This window comes from Coregonus lavaretus, assembly GCF_964263955.1.
Source record: "Coregonus lavaretus genome assembly, chromosome: 15".
Lineage (NCBI taxonomy): Eukaryota > Metazoa > Chordata > Actinopteri > Salmoniformes > Salmonidae > Coregonus > Coregonus lavaretus.
The window spans coordinates 39,067,867-39,091,504 of record NC_140002.1 but is presented as its reverse complement, the minus strand read 5'-3'; the positions used below and the strand labels follow the sequence as shown (position 1 = coordinate 39,091,504).

General features: G+C 42.4%; 1 protein-coding gene across 1 annotated transcript; it reads left to right on the top strand.

Moving 5' to 3' along the window:
• Positions 1-4,499: 4,499 nt before the first annotated feature.
• Positions 4,500-23,613, top strand: frmd8 (FERM domain containing 8). The gene is made up of 11 exons (XM_084179038.1): positions 4,500-4,622; positions 5,321-5,405; positions 5,625-5,792; positions 6,335-6,436; positions 6,727-6,785; positions 18,869-19,035; positions 19,173-19,388; positions 19,495-19,618; positions 19,826-19,975; positions 20,106-20,334; positions 20,620-23,613. The coding sequence occupies exons 2-11, from the start codon at positions 5,321-5,323 to the stop codon at positions 20,730-20,732; spliced, it is 1,413 nt and encodes a 470-aa protein (XP_084035164.1). The 5' UTR covers positions 4,500-4,622; the 3' UTR covers positions 20,733-23,613.
• The last annotated feature ends 25 nt before the right edge of the window (positions 23,614-23,638 follow it).

The following is a 23,638-nucleotide window of genomic DNA, read 5'->3' as shown; positions in this document are numbered from 1 at the left end:
ATTGTCAAAGACTCCAGCCACCCTAGTCATAGACTGTTCTCTCTGCTACTGCACGGCAAGCGGTACCGGAGCGCCAAGTCTAGGTCCAAAAGGCTTCTCAACAGCTTCTACCCCCAAGCCATAAGACTCCTGAACAGCTAATCATGGCTAGCCGGACTATTTGCACCCCCACCCCATCTTTTTACGCTGCTGCTACTCTGTTAATTATTTATGCATAGTCACTTTAACTCTACCCACATGTACATATTACCTCAACTACCTCAACTAGCCGGTGCCCCCGCACATTGACTCTGCACCGGTACCCCCTTGTATATAGCCTCCCTACTGTTATTTTATTTTACTTCTGCTCTTTTTTTCTCAACACTTTTTTTGTTGTTGTTGTTTTATTTTACTTTTTTATTAAAAAATACATGCATTGTTGGTTAAGGGCTGTAAGTAAGCATTTCACGGTAATGTCTACACCTGTTGTAATCGGCGCATATGGCAAATACAATTTGATTTGATTTGATTTGATTTGACACAAAGAGTTGGTCGCTCTCATGCAAAGCTCTCTTTTTATCCAAGTATATGCGCAATGCGTAGAAAGGAAAGGCGGTGGGTAGAAAGCCACAAGCTCCATTGCAAGACAATTGTAATTGCCACTGACCTTAGACATAAAGGCAGGGTTGGGCAACAAGATAACCTTGGAAAAGGCCTAGGCAAACTGCATGAATGGTTTATTGTTCATACAGGTCACGCAATCCCTGAAAAATAGGCTAAGGAACCTAGATAGGTAATTGGTTGGATAGATGTCACCAGGGGTACTCTGCTCTGGTCAGAGAGCAAGCAGAAGACAGAGACCATGCCAAAGTTCACATATTTGTTGTTGGACATGGTGGTTGGACATGGTAAAGTTGGATTTGTGTGTGGTTCTGCAACAAAGGAGATTCATTGTAAGCAGGTTGCATAACATAAAAGGTGATAATAATTACTCTATTAATCCAATATATAAAATAAGGACATGACATCTTAGGGTTATGACTTAACAATAATATACATTGAAAATAGGACACAAACTTACTCTTAACTTGGAAGCACACAACTGGAAAGAAACCGGCGCGGGTTGGCCCCTTGGATGGGCGTGGATTGGCCCCTTGGATTGGCACGGGTTGACCCCTCAGATGGGCGCGTGGTCATGTTGAAAACCTGTGACATGGATTAGCCAAGGCCCAGGGGGTCAGGAAAGGTGGACACTCCTTGCGGAACAGCATGGTGTGGCTTCAAGGCGGGAGCAGAGGGAGATACCACGGCAACAGCGTCGCTGAAGATCCATTTGAGAAGCATGTGACAACTCCAAGGCAACAGCCAGCTTAGGCTTCGTGTCCAGTAAGGTTGGGAGTTAGGCGAGGGTCTTGGCTGGGCCACAGTGATGACATTACAGGTTCAGTAGATAAAGTATATTGGATATACAGGTTCAGTAGATGTATGGGTAGCCCGGGGGAAGGGGTGTAGTGTTGCCACAATGTGATCAGTAGATGGAGTGTTAACTGACTGGCATACCTGTAAATATGTATGTCCAATATTGAAAGGGAGTGACCCGGCTCTACATATTTGACTTGTTTGTGACTCACTGACACCGCTCCTGGTTAGAGAGGAATAAAACAGCCCAAGAGTTAACACACACAGGGAACTTTATTCACACACATGAGAAGATGAACATAGGGATGTACATGAAAAGTGGGAAAGGTAGTGGAATGGTAGTGTTTTCTGGACACGCACACCATCCCACAAGTCCAGAGATATGAGTGCTCTCTGCCACTGCTTGAGGGACACTGCAAGTATTGTGTGACCTGTATAGTCAAGTGGATGGGCAGATGTCCGGGCCCCTAGTAACATCCCTAGCAACCTCAGGCATGCTGGGAGGGCCTCCATGTCCAGGGCCGGGGAGGAGAGCAGGCCCAGTGGAGGTGGCGGCTCCCCGAATCAAAGGAAATGTTATTGGTCGCATACACATATTTATCAGATGTTATTGCGGGTGTAGCAAAATGCTTGTGTTCCTAGCTCCAACAGGCCCCAGCAGCGGAAAGCAGGTGTGGCGGTAGTTCCCCCACAGAAGCAGGAAACAGAGGACGGCCCAGGGCAAGCCCCGGAGCAGGCCCCAACAGTAGACCCAGGGTCAGGGCCAGATCAGGAGGCAGTGGTGGTGAGTCCTGGGCCCCTTGTTGGATCAGCTCAGACCCCAGGAGCAGGAATAGGTAGTGCCCCTGGGGCTGGACACTGGGGGGCGAAGTCTGGGTGGTCGGCCCCGGTGAGGTCTGGTGTGTCCTCCACAGTCACGTCAGAGTTTGAGTCCAGCGGCAGCAGGACCAGGATTGGAGCTGGGTCAGGTGGTGCACGCTGGGCAGGGGCATCCTGGACACCCCAAACGGGATCAAGGGCTGTGGCTGGGTCAGGTGAAGTGGCGGTGTCAGTAGCTGGTGACAGTGGGGTGGCTGGGTCCCTCCATGGGCCCAGGTCAGGGCTGGACCGGTCATCAGAGGTAGCAGCAGACAGGTCCGGTGCTGCTGGAGGGTTCCTTAGTGAAGGGACAGAGACAGGGCCTCTGCCTCTGGCAACAGCTCGCTGGGTAGCTTTGGCTGGTGAGGAATATGGTCCAGTCAGCAACAAGGCTCACTACCGTGTGGCAATGTTCCTGGAATCGCATAGGTCGCCCAAGCTGGGGAGAGGGTTCCCCCCTGTACTCCATATGGCGTATGCAGCGATGTCCACGGCGCTGCAACTCCCTGGTACTCCAATGTAGAAGAATAATCCACACGCTGGGTTGTTGGGGATGCGGCCACACCTGGTGTTGAGTAGTATCCCACAGGTGGAGGAGAGGGTCCATAGGGTCCATGCTGCACCGTCAGCAGGCGTGGGGCTCCCATAGGCTCCAGAGAGGGGGTATAATCCACATAGTAGTAGTTCACTGGATACCCCGGAGCCATACTCCACTGGAGAGACAGACATATTGCTCTCTGCCACTGCTTGAGGGAGACTGCAAGTATTGTGTGACCTGTATAGTCAAGAGGATGGGCAGATGTCCGGCCCCCTAGTAACATCCCTAGCAACCTATCAGGGCACAGGTCACACAGGTCAGGGAGAGTTTCAGAGGCAGGTTTATGGTACCCCCTAGACTCTCAGGCTCCGGTTGTGGGGGATCTGGAGTGTGCAGCTCAGGGTTGTGAGGTGCTGATAACAGTCACAGGCAGGGATTTTGTAACAAATATTTAAAAAACTATTGGATTTAAGCAGATAACCATAGACTTCCAGTCATTGCGCAAACACTAGTTAGCATTGGCTCACGAAACTACCTCTAACTTCCTTTATACTGGACACAGAGACATAACAATTGTATTCTCGAGTTCATCTGACTCTGGGGAAGTACATTGCCAAAATCCCTAAGTATAATTTTAAACTGATTGGTCACTCTTTAAGGGCCGCAAAATGAGCAGCAACACTCCTCTGGGTGTAAACTCTGTGGATTTGGAAGCTAAAAGTGCTCATGAGTGGAATGGAGATTTTACTGTGACACAATGTACAGAAAATTGTGTATGGTGCAATAAATGGTAGGAGTACGCACACAAAAAACTGTTGACCATTTAGGCTTGAAAAAACAAAAACAAAAACACATATCTCATATAAATACTTGTAATTATTATTTATATGATAACTGGTATAAAATATATCGATAATTGAGCACAATTATTAAATTGTGGCGAATTATTCATTTACAAAGTATACAGGACAGACTTTTATTCTGAAGGATTCCAAAAATCCGGGACCCGAAAGTACTTAGTTATTCTTGCCTGCTTTACATCGGTTTACGGAGTCAGAGCATTTGTTCCAAGACCAATGCAGTTTGATCACTGTAAAGCTTTTGGACATGTTTCAAGTGTTTGCAGAAGGGAGAAGCCGAGATGCACTAACTGTAAGTCGCTCTGGATAAGAGCGTCTGCTAAATGACGTAAATGTAAATGTAATGTCCAAGTTGTGGAAAATATTATATAATGTGTTTTAAAAGTGATGAAAATGTGATATGTTGCAATTGTGGTCGGAACCATGATGCCAAGTCTTTGGAATGCCCAACAAGGGTGAAAGAGAATGAGGTGGCCAAAGTCAGGGCTCTCCAGAGCGGCTGTTAAAAGGGTTGAGGGTTCGATTGGTGGTCCTGAAGAGTCCATGCTGAGGAGTTGCATGGAGTATTGTCACAAGCCGTAACACCCTCTTAGGTCATAGAGCCTGAGAAGGGAAATATGGAAATTTGAAGGAAGGAAGAAGTGGGAGTTTTGTGGTTTTGGTTTTGTCAATGTGTTTTTTTATTGTTTTATTTGGGTGGATTAAGTTCGTTTTCCCTATCACGTATGGGTTTTATTTTGACCATGTTTTTTTCAACCCCGTCCAGTTGGTGGCGGTAATACACATGTTTGTGTTGTAGTCTGCCATAAAACCCACAGAAAAATAAGAAGAAGAAGCAGCAGCGGAGTGGGCGCAGTAGTCAGTTTGCTGGTAAACTGTTAAAGTTGTGGTTTTGACTAAATATATTCTCATACGGAGTTTTTATACTATCTTGTGGACTGTCAATTCTACATTTTCAGTAAAAGAAGGTAATTGAATGTCATCTCATTCGTTTAGCCCACCGCTGGCTTCTTGCTTGGTAACTAGCTAGTAGCTAACGTTAGCATAATATTCGTAGTTGAGCTGTCTACAGTTTGTTGGCAGGATACTAGCTAACTTAGCTGTGAAATGTCGTTTCAGTCAACTCTTACGACTTAACAACAACAACGAGCAAATCAAAGCCTTGGTATTGAACATAATTAAAGATAACTAGGGCAGGGAATTGTAAGGGACCTCACGATAAGATATTATCACGATACTTAGGTGCCGATACGATATGTATTACGATTCTATAGTTAGATATTTATTGCAATTAGATGCTGCGATTTTATTGCGAATCGATGTTCCAAATATTGCTCACCATATGTCTGCTGCAGAGGGACGAGAGAGCCATGAGAAAACGACTTTTGATCAGTCAGTGAATAAAACTGCTGAAAACAAATTGGCTCACTATTTAAAAAGAAGATGGAGAACAAGCTATGACGTAAATATACTGGAGTTTTGGTACAGCTGATTAGTGCAAAAATAATACTGCAATATATTGTAACAAAAAAAAATAATATCCAGAAATATGGTGACTGTATCGATCCCCCCCCCATCACTACAGCTAATACGGAGGTGGCTAGCTAGCTATGTCACAGTGAATTTGCTAGTGGATAACATAAATTGATTTGTGTGTCTCACACAGATGGAAGGAGATGAGTGTGGGGGGTTTCCTCCAGAACCATCGGAGGGTAACTCACAGAGGGGAAGTGTGGCCTCTGTCACCCGCGGTCAGTTCCCTTTTTTCTTTCAGTCTGGTGTTTACAATAGAATATTATTTCGTCCCTCTGTGTGTTTACTATTTGGAAGATGCTGTTTAATAGCCTTGTGTATATACCAAACTGATTCATGTAAGCTAATGAGATCATCGTGGCTTGCAAGGCTAGGTGTTTCATGTTTTACATTAGATTATTATGTCAACTTCCCTCCCTGTGTTTTTTCTCCTACAGCTCAAGATGTGCTTGTGTACCTGGTGGGTGACAGTGCGGTACACCTGTGTGTGGAGGGGGTTGGCAGTGTGAGTGTCCAGGAGCTAGGCCGCAGTGTCCGAGAGGCTCTCCACATTCCTGATTCTGCAATGGATGTCTTTGCATTTTGGCTCTGTTCTCCTCTGCTTGGTAATGACGACTCCCTTTGTATGCACTTCCCTTCCTCTTCCTCCTCCCCTAGCCCTCAAACAACTGTGCTGCACATGCTGTTATTTTAATATAAGCAACTTGGCCATTCATTTGACAGTTTCATGATTTGATAAGGGGGAGGAGGGCAGATATGTATTACAAAGGAATAGTGTTGTCTGAGGCTGGTCTGGTTCATTGTATCATGTATTGGTGGAGATTGAAGCGAGCCCTTGGGCCATAAGAGGGACATTTGACCATTTTGAATGCTTCTCTTTTGAACTACTGTCTTGCTGAAAGACTGGCATTGTTTGTAAAATAGGCAAGGGATTACTACAGCAAAATGAGTGTAGGGCAAGTCTACAGCTTGTCTTGCCAAATTCCTTTATCTTTGTTATACATTTTACATTTTAGCAGACGCTCTTATCCAGAGCGACTTACAGTTAGTGACTGCATACATTTTCATACCATGACAATGTGTTTCATCATCCTTTTCGTTAATAATCACATCGTTGTCTACTCCCTGCCTTTTCATCCTCTCTCAGATCTGCAGTTAAAGCCGAAGCATCAGCCTTACAAACTGTGCCGCCAGTGGCAGGACCTGCTGTATCGCTTCACTAAGGCCTCAGAGGAGGACATATCTCAAGGTGAGACTGCCTGTGTCTCTGTGTGTAGGGATGAGCTTGTGTGTTTCAGTAATCTTTTGTATTTGTTTCGGTATTTTTGGCAGATGAAAATTTTTGTCTCACATCTCAGTTCTCTTTTTTTCAAATGTTAGATTTTTTTCATCCCCACTGCTGAATTCATATTGCTTTGTCAACCTGACCTCATGTTACCTCTGACCCAACATCACTAATCCTAAACTGTACATCTGCCATCATGTGAAAATGCTCTGTAATACCCTCCCAATGCTGTACTTTCCTTTTTTTTTCTCCAGATGAGCCGTGCTTGCAGTACAGAAGGAATGTGTTTTATCCCAAGTCTAAAGAGCTGCAGGTACTGCTTGTTCTGTTTTCTCCTTAAACTTAACATGACCATGAAGCTGTTGGAAAACATTTTCCTTAAAAATATCAGTAAGGTTGTATTGTAGTGTCAAATGGATAGATCATACTTTCCTGGTTGTAGACACATACACCAGAGCACTCTAGCACCAGTCCTCAGACAAAAGGTTATGTTTGTCCCTCAAGAGTTACAAGAATTGATGATGAACGCCCCTGTCTGTGTTTGGATTGTCGTGGAAAATGATCACTATACATATAAAAAATCAAAGTTCTTCCAGAGTTTTTGTAGAATCAAGATAGACTTTATTACATAGAGCAACAAAAGCCGAGCTGGTCTGCAGAGCAACTAACTCACAACACTCGGCCCTCAGTTTATATACAATGTCCATTCCTGCTCATTTTACATACTTCTTAGCTTAAACCCTCCCAGCTGAGTTCCTCCACCATTGTTTCCAAACATTCATCTTTTGACCGCTCCGCCCACTCTCTTAATTTATGATAGTGGCAAAATCTGTCTTCTCCTCCTATATTTATTTAGTTTGGATACAATGGTGGCTAAACCAAACTTTCTCATGTAAAAAATAACAGAGCCATCTCCCAGCTCTGCTCTGTTTATTCCAAAACCCATCAATCGATACTTGAATATGGTTTAAACATAGCAGATCCATAACCCATTCTCAACCATATACATTTAAGACTTTCCTAATGCATTGCCTCATACATAACAGTATAATCATCTCCTGACTCTGGCTCAGACTCCCTCCTTCTGTACCACTCTGTACCACTGCTTGTCTTTATAATTAGCTATATTTTAATCTTTATAGTCTAGAAAGATTTACTATTTTTAACCTATGGTCTGACCTTGGGTACCACTCGCTACCATAGCTCTGAATGGTCTACTGAAAAAATACCCAACACATCCCCCCTTTGGGACTAACTAGGTCCCACACTTCAAATAGATTTATACTAACACTTGAAATGTATATAGTGACTAAGATATGAATACTTAGATATATAGGAACTAACATAAAAATACTAATTCATGAAAATATATTTTTAAAACATTACTTATTCAAACAATAACAATATAAATGTTTCTACTCTGAAATAAACAACGTAAGTTTTAGTATCGTAACATCTACAATAATGCAGCTTTGTTTTAACCATAATATCTATTTAAGGCAGTTATCTTGCGGTTTGTATAAGCAATACATGAAATACTAAATCCCTTTTAATATTATTCTTCATAATATCATCCCTTATGTTTTACATGGCCTAGTAATGCTTGCTCTCCCTTTCGGACACCTCCCTAACAACCATTTTCTGAATCTAAGCAGAACCTGTGTAGGGGATTAAGAGACATGTTCTTGGACATTTGTAACCGGAAACCCTATGTTACGTGCCTATACTACATAGAGAAAACATGAGAGAGGCCTATTCTATCTTTTGAGGATTTTAGGTTTACCCCTATATGGGACCCCTAGTTCCAATACCAAAATCTATTTAAATGTTACCTCACCTACTTCCCTTCATTAATGCTTAGGCTCTTTATCACCACTAAAGTAATATGGAACAGGATATAAGTCTGGGAGATTAATATCTCCAAGTCCAGTGTGCTTCAGCTGTTGCTTGGCCCATCCTCCTCCTGCCACTACCCCAGACAGACATGCTCTCTTACGATAATTACCATCTGCTTCTGGGCCTCTACTCCGGGCCGGCGTTGGTCCCTTTCGCTCAGGACTCCCTCTACGATGACCATCTACTTCTGGGCCACTACTCCGGGCCGGCGTTGGGTCCCTTTGGCTTGGGACCTTCTTCCGTCACTAGGGTCTCGGCATCCTCAGCTTCCTCATCTCTCGGTCATCGGTTTCCATGCGGTACTCTGGTGCAGTGGTTTAGATAATACCAGGTCGAGCTCCCCTCAACCCTTACAGCAGTTGGTGTAACCTGGATGAAGGGGTAGGGTACCACATGTCTCTGTTCGTTCTACTTCCTTCTGAAGACCCTGACGTAGACCTTCTCCCCCGGGACCACTGGTCGTGGTGGAGTCGCCTCTGGTTTTAGAACTCTGCTTCTCTCCTGTTGGTATATAACTTCATATGACAGTTAGTTGCCTGATATACCCTTCTAATTCCCTTTCCATTTGCTCTAGAGGCAGACCCTCAAATGGTCCCCTAAGCACCGGCACTGGTATGGGTCGACCCCGTTAGCATTTCATGCGGTGTTAGATGCGTTATTCTGTTAGCTTGCATGCGATAAGTCATTAGTGCCAGAGGTAAGTCCCCCCAAAAACAAAACAACACTGTCTGTTAAATCAAAATAACAAATCTAATTAGAATGATAACCCTTGATAACACCTTAACTTAATTGTATCCCATAAGTTAATTCAAGGAATAGTAAAATTGACTAGCGACAGGTGTCCCTCATTCAGGGCTAGTTCTCTTTCTCTGTCCTTGTCATGGTATGAATCATACATAGGCCCATTGCTAAATTATAAACGTCTTCCTATTTATTAGTGTTTACATACTACATATAAATCTCACACAATGTCTCTAGCTTTCGAGTGAGGGTGATCAGGCCTCACCAGAAAGTCAGAACAGAGGTCAGAGGTCATTCAACACCATTTAAGTGAGTGTCTCTTTCCCTTTACTTCCCCTTTACCTCAGATAGTATTTAATGATATTTCAAACATTTTGTGTACCAGGTTTACATTGGGTTTTTTCAGTACATTTCTTATTAGGAGAATTTAGATGTGTGTAATTAAAACTCTGGCAATAGAAACTTCAAAACATTGAATTTATGTGCACTTTAAGGTGTATTATTTCTAACCTGTGAAAAATCCACTAAACCAAAAATAAAAACCCTACACAACTACCAAATATTCATAATAGGTGGGTTGTGTGTGCTGGTGTGTGTGGTAAAACGTAGAGCAAAAACAAACAAATGGCCAGGCCTTATTTAATTCGGTAGCTCCCTCTTACGGCCTACTTATAAGATTGCTGAGTTTTACTAACTGCTCTCCTCAGCTCACAGACTCAGGAAACATTCCAAAGAGATAATGAAACTCCCATTTTCCTGGAAAAGAAAGTGTACATTTCGTTAACATTCACTATAGTACATGTTAATAAGCCATCCAAACGTTTTAACTACAACCAAAATATGAAGATAATTCCACCGTACTACATCAAATTATGAATTGTTTGTTTCAATATAATTCCATGTGTATATAAATTGCTGTCCTTTGTAAGTAAACGCAAACAAGTGTCTACTTTTCTATGCTAGAGGTACACTAAAATATGCTCCACATAAGTCTATTACTGAGAACCATTTTGCATCTGGTGGAATGTTTGTTAACAGTGTGTGGGGATTGGGTACCTCTGCTTTATAGTCTTGAACTACCTCATTCACTGCTCTCAGGTCATGAACCAGTCTCCACTTCTGTTTGTCTGCCTTTAGTACTGGTAGCAGTGGCATGTTACAGTCACTCTGGGTTTTAACCAGTACTCCTGCTTTTATCAGTCCCTCTATTGTAGCTTGAATTCCTGCCTCTGCTTTCGGTGTCATTGGGTATTGCTGTTTCCATGGGGGTCTTGTGTCTGCCTTTACTTTAATGCAAATTGGATTAGCTGAATTTACTAAACCCACATCTGTATCATATTTTGCCCATAAGTCTTCTGTGATCATACTTTCCATTTGTTTCCTTAGCTTTTCCTGTTTTGTTTCTTCTTTAACTACTGGCATCTGTCTTTCCTCAGTTATTTCCACTTCCTGTGGTTCCCCCATCAGTTCTGCAAAGCATAGGACTTCAATTAGGTTTTCGTCAACAGACTGGAAAATGAATGGATTCTCTGTTTCTACCCACTGTGTATTTTTAGCCTTTTTCATCATTGGTTCTAGATCTTTTGCCTGATATCCCTCGGCCACTAAAAGTGTTATGAGGTTCTGTTCCTCGTATATCAAACCAGGTCTGTATGATATCAGATCCTGGAGCATCTTGTGCTTCCATTGCTGACCCTTGTTTCCCTATTACAAAATATTGCGATCTCATGGAAACCAGTTTACCCCATGCCTTGCTTAACCATAGTTGTTCTAGCAAATGATTTTGATATGGATCATATTGCAGTGTACAATGATAGCCTAATTTTGGTACTCTCATTTCTTGAACTTGAGCCCTGATACATTTTCCCTACTTCTTTAATACCTCTTGTATTGGTGATTCTATATTCCCTATCCAGTATACATTTGTTGTTTTTTCTGTAGCCATCATCTGTGGACGTACACCTTCCTGATCTATTATTAGTCCCTCTGATGTGCATTTCATTTGGATGCCCATTCTACACAGTGCATCTCTCCCTAATATATTAACTGGAGTTTGTTCTGATACTAATATAGGTATACAGGTAGCTTTTCCTCCTGCTTCTAGTTTTACTGGAACTGTCATAGGTATTAGCTGTGTTTGTCCTGAAAATCCTACTGTCTTTGCATATGTGCCTGACATGGGGAGGTGAGAGGCATAATTTGGACTTACACATGAGTAAGTTGCTCCAGTATCCATCATCATGGGTGTGCCTCTATTATTCCCCTGAACCTGCAGCATAGGTTCTTCATCAGCCTGCATAGTTACTGCCACTAGCTGACCATCCCCTCTAGGATTCTCTGGGCATCCCTAGTATCCCTGATTTGGTCCTCCCAATGGGTTCACTGGGCCCTGTGCATCTGAGCTGGTGTCATTTCTTTACCAACTACCCTGCTGTGGTTGCTTAGGCAACCATGGGTTGGTAGGACAATTCCTTCTTAGATGTCCTGATTGATGACACCCCCAGCAGACACCTAATGGTCATCCTGGTCCACCATTTTGGTATGTCTGCTGTTGTGATCGGTACCCTGGATTCTTTGGTCTGTTTCCATTTCCTTTGTTTTGCCACTGTCCAGGGGATTGTTGTGTGTACACATTCACTACTGGTAAGGAAGGAGCTCTTTGGCCTTGTGGATGAGGCTGTAGTTGTGGACCTCCTTGGAGAACAGGTGCCATGGCACCCTCTTCTGGCGGTGTCGGAGTAATCACTGGAGCTTGTGTTTTCTTTTTGTCCTTTCTTGTCAGCTCTTCCAGCTGCATCTGTGTCAGTTTTCTTTGAATGTCTCTCCCTTGATCTGTCAGTTTCTGTTCGTCCTTCCTGTATTTTTCTACTGTGTGGATAACATGGTCGCAGAACTCCTTGTGTGATTTTGACGTTAGTCCCACCACATCTTCCAGTCTGCTTCTGACAGGCGTTGGCATTGCCTCCATCAGTGATGTCCTGAATAGTGTTGTCACCAGTGGATCCCCCTCTAGGTATTTTTCTGTTTCTTGTCGCCACCTCTTGAGCTGATCCTCTAGGTAGCTTGCAGGGTTTTCTTTATCCCTCAATAGTTCCCCTCTCAGTGCTTTAGGGTCTATTTTGGCTTGATATTCCATTCTCAGTGTTCCATAGTCCTGGCCTATAATTGTCAAAGGCCATTCCATCCAGTACCGTCCTGCACACCGCCTGTATGAGGCCACCCGCCTGCAACAGGTCCTCCATTTTGGCCACTCCCACCACCCTGGTCAGCAATGCCTTCAAATCTCTCACCGCCAGTAGCTTCCCCATTGTTTGTTCTTCAAATGTTCTAATCCATTTTCCTGCTCCTTCATGTATGTTTGGCAGTCTAGTCACCAGGCCTTCCAAGTCCTGTGATCCCCAAGGCACATAGTGAACCTGTGTCCCCTTTACCAAAATGGGATACTGGGCTCCATACTTGTCTGGCTTTTTTAAAATTGTTCTTCTGTTTCTTAATTCTCTCTTAGATTTTTCCAGGTGGGCTTGCAGTGCTTCACCTAGTTTTGTTACTATAGATTTGCCTCCTGTGGCTCCTTGCTGTGATAATTGTCCCTCTGTCTCACTCTGTTCTTGCTCAGAGTCAGTACACTGTTTTAGTTCCTCATCCTCCTCATTACTTGCATCATCCCACTCGCTCTGTCCATCAACATCTTGTTCATTTGTCCCATCATTTTCCAGTTTGTTTAACATACCCTTCAGTCCCTCATAACAGTCTATATCTAAGTGTGATCCTCGTTCCCCTTTTTGGGGTGGAAGCCTGCTGCTTACCTTTTTCTTCTTCTATCGCCACATTCCCTGTTATTGAGACTAGTCCTGTGAGGTGAGGATACTGCCCCCCCTTGTGTGTATGGTGGTGGTGCAGTTGAGCCATCCTTTTTGGGTTCTTTCTCCTTCTCCATTATTATCCTTCTAGCTTTGGCAATGCTCTCTCTCCAGCTATTTCCTTTATCCCAGAACCTTTTTAAAATCTCTCTCTCGTTCTCTTTTTTATACTTCTTTATTATGGTATCCATTTCCTCACACACTGTCACATCAGACGTTCCTTCCTTTGGCCATTTTGTTGCTAGTTTTCTAGTTCTTATTTCCCATTTATCAGATATTTTTCCAATCTCTTCTTTATTCTCTGGGAACCTTTTCTTCATGATTTCTACTGGTGTTCCTGCCATCTCTATTCCCTCTATTCTTGGTCTCCCTGATGTTAGCCTTATGTTTGGTTCAGTGTCTATATTAGGGTGTAAAGTCAATATTTTCCTTACTGTTTTTCTCGTGCCTAATTGTTCCCTTATTATTGTTGCTCGTTTTGGAATAACCCACTGAACTTCTCTCAATACTGTAGATACTTCTATTTGTGGTTCCCTTATTGTCTTACCTGTCTGCCCATTCCCTCTTTCAAAACCTTGCTCCTCCCCTGCCAGCCAAGGTTCAACCTGTTTATCTATTGGGATTATTATAAAATAAACCTCTTTTGATCTGCTAATTCTTCAAGAGTTTCTCCAATATTCTGTACTGTCCTATTTCTTCATATTATTCCAGTCCAATCTATACAGTTGAAGTCTGAAGTTTACATACACTTAGGTTGGAGTCATTAAAACTCGTTTTTCCACCAATCCACAAATGTCTTGTTAACAAACTATAGTTTTGGCAAGTCGGTTAGGACATCTACTTTGTGAATGACACAAGTCATTTTTCCAACAATTGTTTACAGACAGATTATTTCACTTATAATTCACTGTATCACAATTCCAATGGGTCAGGAGTTTACATACACTAAGTTGACTGTGCCTTTTAAACAGCTTGGAAAATTCCAGAAAATGATGTCATGGCTTTAGAAGCTTCTGATAGGCTAATTGACATCATTTGAGTCAATTGGAGGTGTACCTGTGGATGTATTTCAAGGCCTACCTTCAAACTCAGTGCCTCTTTGCTTGACATCATGGGAAAATCAAAAGAAATCAGCCAAGACCTCAGAAAAAGAATTGTAGACCTCCACAAGTCTGGTTCATCCTTGGGAGCAATTTACAAATGCCTGAAGCTACCACGTTCATCTGTACAAACAATAGTACGCAAGTATAAACACCATGGGACCACACAGCCATCATACCGCTCAGGAAGGAGACACGTTCTGTATCCTAGAGATGAACGTACTTTGGTGCGAAAAGTGCAAATGAATCCCAGAACAACAGCAAAGGACCTTGTGAAGATGCTGGAGGAAACAGGTACAAAAGTATATATCCACAGTAAAACGAGTCCTATAACGACATAGCCTGAAAGGCCGCTCAGCAAGGAAGAAGCCACTGCTCCAAAACCGCCATAAAAAAGCCAGACTACGGTTTGCAACTGCACATGGGACAAAGATCGTACTTTTTGGAGAAATGTCCTCTGGTCTGATGAAACAAAAATAGAACTGTTTGGCCATAATGACCATTGTTATGTTTGGATGAAAAAGGGGGTGGCATGCAAGCCGAAGAACACCATCCCAACCGTGAAGCATGGGGGTGGCAGTGTCATGCTGTGGGGGTGCTTTGCTGCAGGAGGGACTGGTGCACTTCACAAAATAGATGGCATCATGAGGAGAGGAAAGAAAATTATGTGGATATATTGAAGCAACATCTCAAGACATCAGTCAGGAGCTTGGTTGCAAATGGTTCTTCCAAATGGACAATGACCCCAAGCATACTTCACAAGTTGTGGCAAAATGGCTTAAGGACAACAAAGTCAAGGTATTGAAGTGGCCATCACAAAGCCCTGACCTCAATCCTATAGAAAATGTGTGGGCAGAACTGAAAAAGCGTGTGCGAGCAAGGAGGCCTACAAACCTGACTCAGTTACACCAGCTCTGTCAGGAGGAATGGGCCAAAATTCACCCAACTTATTGTGGGAAGCTTGTGGAAGGCTACCTGAAACATTTGACCCGAGTTAAACAATTTAAAGGCAATGCTACCAAATACTAATTGAGTGTATGTAAACTTCTGACCCACTGAGAATGTGATGAAAGAAATAAAAGCTGAAATAAATCATTCTCTCTACTATTATTCTGACATTTCACATTCTTAAAATAAAGTGGTGATCCTAACCTAAGACAGGGAATATTTACTTGGATTAAATGTCAGGAATTGTGAAAAACTGAGTTTAAATGTATTTGGCTAAGGTGTATGTAAACTTCCGATTTCAACTGTATATGGCCACTCTTCTCTTACTTCCACTAAATTTGTTATTTCTGTTATTGCTCTCAGCTGAAATTTTTTATATTCCTCAGTTAATGGTATTCTTCTTCCTAATATATCTTCATACTCTGCTTCTTTCCCAAAATGAGATTTTATCCCTTGCGTTTCTTTTAATATTCTTCTTATCCTTTGTTCCCTTGTCTCATCTCCCATCCAGATAACACAATTACTCTCCTGTCCTTATGCGCTATATTCTTTTTATTTAGTTATTTTTAGCTTTCTCTTCTACTTCTTTATATCTGGACAGCTAGTCCCTATCCTAAATTTTCCTACCCAGATTTATATTATTATTATTATTATCCTGGTATCATTACTTGATCAATGACTGTTTGGCATTAGATTGTGCCTTTTTCCGATAATGTTATAATTGTAGCCTATTGCATTAATTTAGTCCAAATATACATTTGTTGTTTAACAAATCTAGAACCTACAAAAAGTTGGTGCTATCCCATCAGCGTAATAGTCAAAACTACCTGCAATCCACTGTTCCACGTAACGAAAACAAATTTATTGTTTTAGAATTCATTAACTATTTGCATACGTCACTGGTGTTACGCAAACTATAGAATTGAGTAATAACAATTCGAATTTGTCAAAGAATGTTTCCCATTCAACTATTCAGACCTCTGCTTCAAATGTCCCTTACAATCCGATACAGCAAATACGACTCTCTTTCACCTGCGAACTAAAACATGGCATCAGTAAAGTCTATTCACAAACCACCAATAACTAAAAACCTAGATTTTAGTCAGTAATGCAGAACCTATGCTTTATTAAAATGACAAGTAAATCCCCCTTTATTCCAGTTATAATGGTCTGTAGTCCTAACATCTGGCACATAACACAATTATCAGAAAATAGCTTTACAGGACAAAGATCTCACAAGCTCGAAGGGAATGAATTAGCAGTCAACGAGTCAAATCTACATTCATTGATTTGGAAACAGATCTAACGAGTTTAATCAAATGGATTGTTTTCCCCCTACAATATACTAAACCTCCTTTACTATATCACCTCTGCTCTGAAATTATAGATGGTTATTATAATGCTTAATCTTATTTCTATCAAATGATCTATGTACTGTCTCCCACCCCTCACGTACGTCTACATTTTGGGTGTGCAAGTCAGTACCTATACATTATTCCACTTATTACTTTATCCAATCTCTAGTAATCAATTACACGCACATACAATTCATCATATATTAATATCAACCATACCATTCGTATTTCTAATGATTCTTTATTGCCACAAGTTAGTTTACCATAATCTAGTCCCAGCAGAACAACAACTTTAACTACCTAGACCCTGCCCCTCATTCATAAAATCCTCCCAGAATCTTATAGACTGGTCACTATTTACTGAACTAACATCTCAAAATATTATATGACAGGCAGTGTTGTACAAACCCCAAGATATCATTATATCAAAAGCTTATTATCCAAACTTATATAGAATTATCATACACACCTCTATATCTTATCATTCAAACTTCAGAGTGCGACTCATTTTCCACATTTATACCATTCTCACATCACATTCACAAAATGTTGTTCTCAAACACGCTTAACCACTACACGTGCTTAAATGAATCAGACAGAATGCCCAGCAGGACAAACAAATGAATCAGATGAATTGAACAAATACATCAGATGAACAACTGAGTGAATTCGACAGATTGAATGCACAAATTATAATAATAATATAATATGCCATTTAGCAGACGCTTTTATCCAAAGCGACTTACAGTCATGTGTGCATACACTTTTACGTATGGGTGGTCCCGGGGATCAAACCCACTACCCTGGCGTTACAAGCGCCATGCTCTACCAATTGAGTCAGACCAGTGGACAAAGATGAAAGAGCTGCTTTCGCAAACCCAAGCAAGTCCATCAAACAAGTCTTGTACAAAATGAGGCAGACAAAACGATCGAACCAAACAAATTGATCAAGCTGACCAAATGAGCAACCTGAATGAGACAGATGAAACATACAACTTAATCACAATCGAATGAATCACAGCCGCTCAAGCAAACCATTCATCCACACGAGATGAGCAGACCTACTCTATTTAACACTTTCTCTATATTTTGAAGCCCTGGTGGCTATTTCACAACCGTTCACCTACTCTGGATGACCAGCGCTACTTCCAATTTATGGTGTCACCTACTAAGGATGACCTACTTTTTTACCCGATTGGCCCTAATTATTGCATCACCACCACAGGATGATGCATCACCTACTAGAGCGGTAACCATAGGCACTCTCTCAATCTTATGTACAGCCTAACCGAGCAGCCTTTAACAATTAATTCCTTGTTAGAGCGGTAACCATAGGCACTCTTGGCTAGCCACCTGCCCGTTCAGCCCTCTGGAGTGCTAACCTTAGCTCTCCACAGCGGTATCCACAGGATTTAATCTTATTTTACAATTATCAACAATATTCAACAATGAATAACATTGCATGCATGCTTATTTCTCATTCCAACAAAAACTCTGTACATTTCCTAAATTGAGCCCTTAATACTGGAGAGACCCCTCCTGTACCTGTCCCTCAGATTCAGCTTGATCGAATCACACAATTTCTATGTTAAAAGTAAGAACGTCGCTTACCTCTTAACAGTGGCCACTGTATTTTTGTGTGTGATTCGTCCAAACTCTCTCCGATGGCGCAGTACCCCTATGGTCTCTGTTTCCAGTCCCTTCGTGGTTGCCAATTATGTCGTGGAAAATGATCATTATACTTATTAAAAATCAAAGTTCTTCCAGAGTTGTTGTAGAATCAAGATATACTTTATTACATAGAGCAACAAAAGCCGAGCTGGTCTGCAGAGCAACTAACTCACAACACTCGGCCCTCAGTTTTTATACAATGTCCATTCCTGCTCATTTTACATACTTCTTAGCTTAAACCCTCCCAGCTGAGTTCCTCCACCATTGTTTCCAAACCTTCATCTTTTGACCGCTCCGCCCACTCTCTTAATTTATGATAGTGGCAAAATCTGACTTCTCCTCCTATATTTATTTAGTTCGGATACAATGGTGGCTAAACCAAACTTTCTCATGTAAAAAATAACAGAGCCATCTCCCAGCTCTTCTCTGTTTATTCCAAAACCCATCAATCGATACTTGAATATGGTTTAAACATAGCAGATCCATAACCCATTCTCAACCATATACATTTAAGACTTTCCTAATGCATTGCCTCATACATAACAGTATAATCAATCAAGAGCCATCTCCTGACTCTGGCTCAGACTCCCTCCTTGTGTACCACACTCCACATCACTTAGTCTTATTGCCTCATCCTCTGTACCACTGCTTGTCTTTTATAATTAGCTATATTTTAATCTTTATAGTCTAGAAAGATTTACTATTTTTAACCTATGGTCTGACCTTGGGTACCACTCGGTACCATAGCTCTGTATGGTCTACTGAAAAAATACCCAACAGGATCCTCCTATATTCCACATTTCATTGCATGGTATTTCCCTCCAGATTGAAGACGAGGTGGTGTTGAGACTCCTTTACGACGAGGCACGGGTTAACATCCTCGCGGGCCGCTTCCCCTGTGACCCTGAAACCTGGACGGGTTTGGGAGCACTGTCTTTTGCTCTGGAACTAGGAGTAGGTCTGGATGACCAGAAAGCCACTGCTGCTTTAAGGTAAACTATGCCAGGTATCTGAACGTCTGCCTCTTGGTGAAGTTGTGTATTATTTTTAAGAGTATAACTCCAAATAATTGTTTCCAATACCTAGCTGCATACCCTGATTATTGCTCCTCCTCTCCCAACTCCCTCAGAGAGAAGAAGCTGATATCCTTCCTGCCTGCACATGTATCAGGGGGAGGTGGGGGGCTGTTCTCTACCCTGAGGGGGAGAGGGGGCCGTCAGGCAGGGCTGGAGCACAACCTGTTGGAGGAGTATCGCAAGATCAGCACCTTAGGCAGCACCCCCCCGGAGCCCACTCAGCATCTGCGCCAGTACCTCAGCACATGCCACTCTCTGCCTTACTACGGGTAAGGAACAAGCAAAACTAATGGCCTCAACTTAACTGCATGGAACACATTCACAGTTTGGATCTTCATGTGTCACTTACATCATGTTTGTTTCTTGTCTGGCCAGGTGTGCTTTCTTCTCGGGGGAGATTGACAAGCCAGCCCAGGGGATTCTTCATAGAGCAGGACGGAAAGCTGTCAATGTGGGGATCAGTCTGGAGGGGGTGTATGTAATGGACATCAAAGAGAAGGTGAGACCTGGAATGTCAAGTTAAAATGAATGATAACTCCTCTACATGACCAGCAGAATATGACCTATTTTACTGTGTGTGATTGAGTAAGCTGTGGATTTGTATGAACCAGAGGTATCCTTTATCAATGCAAAAAGACTTCACTGAATGACCCAATCCTCCACTTTTCTGCCTCATTCTCTCTGGTGCATTCCTACTCCATGACAGCACGTGCTCCTGGGCCTGCGTTTCAGTGAGTTGTCTTGGGACCACAGCTACCCTGAGGGGGAAGGTGACTCACACATCCTGTGGCTCGAATTTGATGGGGAGGAGGCCGGCACCCCTGTCAACAAGTTACTGAAGATCTATTCAAAACAAGTAATGAAACCTAAACTTAACTTTTTTTTTTTTCCAAAGGTCACTTGTGTTTTTCATTAGTAGGGCGTCATAGATGTCATTGAAGTGACCAGAGTTGCTACTGTTCTTTATTCCCTCCTTGTACCTCTAGGCAGAGCTTATGAGCGGCCTTATTGAGTTCTGTGTGGAGCTACGGTCTGCAGCCGAAGGAGGGGCGGCGACGGAAACGGACAGTGATGTCAGTCCATCCCATCAGCCTGCTGGACAGGCGGGGGATAGTGACAGAGGAAGGGGCGGTCGCCGCGGCAAACTGCGCAGGCAGAGCAGTGTGGTGTGCAGTCGGGTCCATACACTGAACACCATCAGCTACGTGGACAACGGTGAGTCTGGGGAGAGGCCATTATCCATGTCATTCATTTAGTCAGTATTGACCATCCATATAAGCTTCATTTGCTCCCCTGTAGCTCAGTTGGTAGAGCATGGCGCTTGCAACGCCAGGGTTGTGGGTTCGTTTCCCACATGGGGCCAGTATGAAAATGTATGCACTCACTTAACTGTAAGTCGCTCTGGATAAGAGCGTCTGCTAAATGACTAAAATGTCAATGTAAAATATCAGGTTAGGTTATAAAACTAACTGTTAAATGTATTTGTTGTCCTCCGGGCAGGTAAAGAAATCAAACGCTTGAAGCCAAAGAGAGCTGCTTCCTTTTTCACCAGGCAGGCACAGCCGCCCACATACTCATCAGTACAGGTGGCAGAGAGTTTGGAGCAAGGGTGAGCCTCCATCTCCGGTATAGGCACTGCTCTATGCTAACTGGAGACCAAAACTGAACATGCAAGTTGAGATTGAGAGAAAAAGATAAGCAGGGAGTTGGAGAGGTTTATCTTCTTGATTGAGGAAATACATAGGACCAAGAGTAGGATTTAAGTGTGAATAAATATTTATGGTTAAATGTTGTGTATATGAAGTTACATGAGAATATTGGCATTCTTTAGGTGCTGCAAAGTGACGTTGAGTGTCATTACTTCACTGGTCAAGTTAAACCAGCTACCTATTGGTAGAAGTTGGAGTTTAATATGAAACTGTTGATGAGTAGTGGTAACGTTCACAGTAGCGCCACCTTTTAGCTTTTACCCTTGTGATTGGGGACCTTTATTACAGTTCTCCTTCAGATGGCGTTTATGTGCAATGACTACATACGCTATATATACAAAAGCATGTGGACAGTTCTTCAAATTAGTGGATTGGGCTATTTCAGCCACACCCGTTGCTGACAGGTGTATAAAATCGAGCACACCGCCATGCAATCTCCATAGACAAACATTGTCAGTAGAATGGCCTTACAGAAGAGCTCAGTGACTTTCAACGTGGCACCGTTAAAGGATGACACCCTTCCAACAAGTCAGTTTGTCAAATTTCTGAAGCGTGTAAAGATTGTCTGTCCTCGGTTGCAACACTCACTCCCAAGTTTTAAACTGCCTCTGGAAGCAACGTCAGCACAATAACTGTTTGTCGGGAGCTTCATGAAATGGGTTTCCATGGCCTAAGCGTCGGCTGGAGTGGTGTAAAGCTCGCCGCCATTGGACTCTGGAGCAGTGGAAATGCATTCTCTGGAGTGATGAATCATGCTTCACCACCTTGCAGTCCGATGGACGAATCTGGGTTTGGCGGATGCCAGGAGAACGCTACCTGCCCCAATGCATAGTGCCAACTGTAAAGTTTGGTGGAGGAGGAATAATGGTCTTGGGCTGTTTTTCATGGTTCGGGCTAGGCCCCTTAGTTCCAGTGAAGGGAAATCTTAACGCTGCAGCATACAATGACATTCTAGACGATTCTGTGCTTCCAACTTTGTGGCAACAGTTTGGGGAAGGCCCTTTCCTGTTTCAGCATGACAATGCCCCTATGCACAAAGTGAGGTCCATACAGAAATGTTTTTTTTCGAGATCGGTGTGGAAGAACTTGACTGGCCTGCACAGAGCCCTGACCTTAACCCCATCGAACACCGACTGCGAGCCAGGCCTAATCGCCCAACATTAGTGCCCAACCTCACTAATGCTCTTGTGGCTGAATGGAAGCAAGTCCCCGCAGCAATGTTCCAACATCTAGTGGAAAGCCTTCCCAGAAGAGTGGAGGCTGTTATAGCAGCAAAGGGGGGACCAACTCCATATTAATGCCCATGATATTGGAATGAGATGATTGACGAGCAGGTGTCCACATACTTTGTGTCATTTAGGGTATCATCCATTGAAATGTATGCAACGCTCTTGGAAACGAATAACACGAGGCATTGTTTTGTCTGAAAGGAGGGCGATATTGGAGGCTCTGCAACTACCTTGTTCAAACCTCCAGTCTTTGTACCAAAACAAACTTATCTTGTGGTAGTCTATGCCGCTCCGTGCTAAACACTCAGATTCAGAGTCTCATGGTTGTCATGGACTTTATCTGCGTCCTCCTCACAGAATGACACCATGTTGTACACCATACAAGGGACTTGGGAGGGGACAGACTAAAGGGACTTTTCTGATGTGTAAACCGATATTTTAATTTCAGAATTGGTTAAATGTAGGTTAAGGTAAGGGTCAGTTTTAGATTTGGCTAGTCGGTTTGCACGTCAGAAAAGTCAATTTAGTCTCACCCACTTAGCTGACCATTCAACAAGTGGATGTGTTTGCTGATGACGGTTCTTCTGCTGGCCTCTGTTCAGTATGAGAGGAGCGATTCTACTGTTTATCTCTGATGCAATTAAGTGTTTTATAAAAAACTGAAGGATGTGGTTTCCACTGTTATAACTGATATTGTCAATTATGCAAACATAGATGCAAAGACAACAACAAAATGCTCCGATTCATAATTCCTAAGGCACGCCATCTATGGATTTTGTATTCCTTTTTTTTTTAAATTGTAGTGTACTCACTTGCTGTATGTGCACATCATTCAATATGTTAGACATGCACTATTGATATATCTGAAATACTGTAAAGTTTTTAAATTTTGTCATTATTTGTATTCTTAGTATTATTTAAGTAATAACTTAACTTGGACTAATATATTGTGACTCTCATACACTGTCTCTGTTTCTGTCTTTCTCACACTCAAATGAAGCAATAGGTCATGTGAAACCTTGTTTTTCAACACAGTCTGGATAAAAAGACCAAGTGCCTTTTTGTTTCAGTATTAAGTTGGCCATTGAGAGACTGACCTGGTAAACGTGTAGGCTTGTTTGTCTGTTAAACATGATCTGCTCTGTTTGCCCCTTGTACGTTGGCTGTGTTTACAGATGCAGCCCAATTAGGATCTTTGTACCCTAATTGATTTTTTTGACCAATCAGATAAGCTCTTTTGCCAATAATTGGACAATATATCAGAATTGGGTTGCCTGTGTAAACGCAGCCATAGAGACAAAAATATATCAAACCCTGTAACTTCACTGTTTTCTTTCCTTTGTAACTTATATAATGTGCACTACCAAACTTAACCAGTGACTGACTGTAGGTTTAGTTAAACCCATAATAAAGCGTTTTTTATTCAGCTTTGTACTAATGTTTTGACATAACAGTGCTCAAAAACTACAAGATTGTTATGATTGTTTTTATTTTAAACATTACTATTACGTTTTTTTGTTGTCCATATTTGATTAATAAAAATGGTTTGAATATCAGATCCTCAGTTCCTTGATTTTGTGT